The sequence below is a fragment of the Halyomorpha halys genome, unplaced genomic scaffold (assembly GCF_000696795.3).
Source record: "Halyomorpha halys isolate HHAL.00 unplaced genomic scaffold, Hhal_1.1 Scaffold1256.1, whole genome shotgun sequence".
NCBI classification, from domain to species: Eukaryota; Metazoa; Arthropoda; class Insecta; order Hemiptera; family Pentatomidae; genus Halyomorpha; species Halyomorpha halys.
Window position 1 is genome coordinate 64,970 of NW_027114326.1, and position 4,156 is coordinate 69,125.

Sequence of the window (4,156 nt, forward strand, 5' to 3'; positions counted from 1 at the left end):
AATTAAAAAACTGTGAAAGGGTAAAATTGGAGGAACAGAAATGAGAAGGAAAAATAGGAATGAATTGAAACATTTGTCTTAGCTGTACAGGCCAAAATTGAATGTAAAAGGAAACTGTAGGGGAAAATTTTTTTTTTATTATATCTCATTATTGTATCTCTTTTTTTCTGATTATACCATGTATGTGTAATTTATATATGTCCGATTACGGATTGATAAGTATTCTGTGTGAGATAGCAATCTGATGTATTTAGGCAGCATAGATAAATAAAGTATTTCTCTCTCTCTAAGTGAACAAGCTTGATATGTTGAGGAAGCCTTAGGGGTTTATATTCAACAAGCGAACAAGCTCTAATTTCATTACATATGTCAAAAATACATTTTATTCATGGATTTCCCAACAATATATACCATATTGGCAATATTATAACAGCATTAATGCAGGAAATGAACCTAATTTAAGTCTTCAATATCTAAAATTTTCACACGTATTTTACGTTATAGACATCAAGATCCAAATTCGGTTTTATTCTAGTCTGTGTGTTTTCAAATTTATGTTCCGGCATAATTTTCAGATCAGATGATTTCCTCAAAAAGTTGAAGAAGAATATTGGCATTATTAAAGTTCAGAAAATTCCATTTACTGCTTGGGCTTAGGTGTACGTAAACGTATTTTTCTTGTCGATTTTATGCTTCAAATAAGCCGCGATTGATTTCGCTTGAATGTTGAGAATATTCAGAGATTATTTATACCATGTCCAGTAAACATTTTATTAAATTTCATCAAACAAACAACTCTTTCGTTAAAATTACTGTAGGGGCTATAGTCTTTTTTTTACAAAAAAGAAGAAATAAGAGAGATGAAGAATAAACAAAACCTCACTATTATATTATCTTAAACACTTACATTAATGGTTACAGAATAATCTCAATATTAACAGAAAGAGTCCCTCACAACTCAGAAGTCAAATTACAACTAATATAACTTTCAGCGAACTAAAATAATTAATTATACGCACTCTCACTTTTATAAACACTGTTCTCGACAAACACCAAAAAACCTTCCCTCCTCTCCTTCTCAGTGTTGCCCACGCAGTGTTGCCATCTCACAATTACTTTCCTAGATACAGCTATTTCAACATCGCATCGTATAATTCATTCTCATAGGACAAATCATTTACCTTGAAATATAGGTCATTCCATACATCTAATAGAAATATTGGTCATTACATACAATTTAACAGAAATATAGGTCATTAATTACATCTATCAGAAATATAGGTCATTACATACATCTAACAGAAATATATAGAAAAATGATTTTCTATACACAACAAGAAAAAAACAATTTTCAGAAGGATTCAAATATTGAATTTTCTGTTGACTTTATTTTATTTTCTGAAATTCACAGGTGTAGGATAAGCTGATATGTATCCGCCACCGTGTAGTGATGCTGATCGGCTTCATCTCACTCTCCAGCGCTAAAGGGGGAAAACACCGGTCCCATGGTTGACTCAGGATCTGAAACAGCTTTAGGATTATTTACTTTGTTTATACGCCATCCCAAGATGACTCATCCATGGTATTAGTATGGTCAGACAGATCATGTTACATCATCCAGGTAACGACCTATGTCTACCACGGGATTTACATCTTGCCGTGGAGAAACAGAGGATTAGGACGGCTCCTGGACTCGATGATATAGATTTAGAACCTCAAGAATAAAGCTCCTTACATGAAGGAAGAATTATTTGTGATATTAGCGAGTGTTTGGACATTAAATGCAAATTGAGGGTTGCAGACGTTTATTTAATGTGATTTCTATTTGGATATTACATATGACATTAGATAGTAAAATATTATATGATCATATGATTATGACTAAGGTTCTCGTGATTTAGATTCGTACAATAACACTACAGATGAGATGTTCCTATTCAAGTTATTGTGGATATCATTTGTCAACTATTTATAATTATCCCTTCAGCCTAAAATTGCTCAGGTTTTCGAGTGATCTTTCGGACTTGGTAGTTTAATTAACGTATTAGGGTCCAAAATTAAACAATATTAGAAATTTAAGCGATTTACGTCAAGTACTTATATCAATTTTTAAATGTTGATTGCTTACAAGAGAATTTCAATTTTTTTTTTCATTTCACAATACGTGGCAGAGGTAGCAAGTGACCCACCCTTGTAAAAGCAAATATTGCCAAATAATGTGTAAACGAATGAAATAGTTTTTAATCACTATCTTATTTTATCTTATTATGTATGAAACTATGGTTACGTTAGCTGTCTAACTATTTTTTTTTTCTTGCAGGATTCAAACAGCGTTAACAAGATTAGAAAAGAGACAGCAAATGAATGGAGCAATAAGTCCAACGTAATGCATAAACTAAACCACAGTAGGCCTCATTCTGCTGGACCTTTGTATGGACGTATTTTAAGAGATCAGGTTAAGCGATTAAGGGACGAAGAGAAATTTAACCCATTTCATCACGAACGAGCTGCATACAATAGGGTCCCACCAGGAGAAACAAAGAGCGCCAGCATTCTAAATAAAATGGGTCGCTGGTTTGAAACAACTAACATCAGACATCCATCCACGGTAATTAAGAAATCAGCAGGAAAACCACCTATAGTGAAAATCCCTATTCCTGAATATAGGTCTCAAAAACCGCTAAGGCCCACCAAACTAGATATACTACGTGAAATTAATAGACAACGTTTACTCTGCTGGTACCAAAGAATGTCAACCACACACTGTAGAAATGATCGGAGGTCTCATAAGCTTCGGCATATTATGCAGAGACCTCCACCACATGATGTAAAAAACACTGTGAAGTGGGTAATGCTCAAGAAAGAGCTACAACGTAAGGGCCAACAAGTGGAAAACAACAGAAGACAAGTCCAACAGCAACTAAACAGATTAGGGAGAAATAGCAAGCAACCAGCTCTAATCAAGACTTTAGGACCACAAATGAAGACCCATCTACCAGGGCTGACTAGCAAACCTTTTCAAACGTATGGAGTACCAACACAAACAATCCAAAGAACCAAACCAGAATTAATAATAACCTTAGGACCACGAATTGACCTCCAACTACCACAAATGAATAACCAGCAACCAGGCCTGACTAACAAAGCTTTCCAATCGGTTGTAGTACCAACCCAAATTGACCAAAAGCCCGAACTAGAGCCATCAAGACGGCATGAAATTAGTATAAGTTGTCCAAAAAAGAAAAATCTGGAAAAATTTAAGGATAATTTTTACCGGATCCCGCTGTCCCTTACTCTACCCGCGACATCCATTAGCCCTCCTGAAACTGACTTAATACCAACACAAATAACTCTTTCAACTAAACCTCAAGCTTTTAAACGTCACCAACTCTGCTTAATCACTGGATCCAATGAAGAAAAGTTTATAAACAACTTTTACAAATGCCCGCTATCCGTACCTGTACCCATGATACCAACACATAAAGAGAGGCTGAATGATATTGTGCGTCAGTACGAAGAGGCACTACGCAATGTAGAATTACCGACCCACTCTGAAATCACAGCCTCTCTATACACATCAAAATATAAGCTGGAGACAGGGCTTCCTAAAACTGAGTCGTGGATCAGGAAAATGGTTCAGAATCCAAACGCCGTTCTCCTGCGAAAAAGTTCTGATCTTATTACTCTTCTTGACGTCCAACCTCTCCCAAAGCGACCCCCTATAATCACTGTACCCGTCACCGCTGTAAATATCCCTAGCAATGAAAACGAAGACGAGGAGGAACCAGGAAATAAGACTGGAAGGAATGGGACCAACAAGTAGTCTCAAGGTTAGTATAATATCAAAACGAGACATCCACATTATTTCATAATTTACACACAATATTAAATGTATTATAATTTGAAGAGATTGGGACTAGTATACAACAATCCTCAGATGGAAATTGTTCAGTGGAGCATAGTTGACAAAATTCTACATACGAGTTTTTAATAAATATTTTATTTAGTTTATATATTATAATATTAAAAGTAAACATATTAAAATTATGATGTTAGACAAATAAAAACAATAAATAGCTTTATAAACAAAGAAGCATTTTGCATAAAATTCATATCGTTTTCAAAATAGTTGCTTATCATAATTCTTGCTGCCAGC

General features: G+C 34.7%; 1 protein-coding gene across 1 annotated transcript in view; it reads left to right on the top strand.

Moving 5' to 3' along the window:
- LOC136796795 (uncharacterized) overlaps positions 1-3,823 on the top strand; it is a 60,087-nt gene extending 56,264 nt beyond the window's left edge. The window contains exon 2 of the mRNA XM_067051517.1: positions 2,321-3,823. Coding sequence (XP_066907618.1) covers positions 2,321-3,823 — 1,503 coding nt within the window. The remainder of the gene's footprint in view (positions 1-2,320) is intronic.
- Positions 3,824-4,156: the final 333 nt, after the last annotated feature.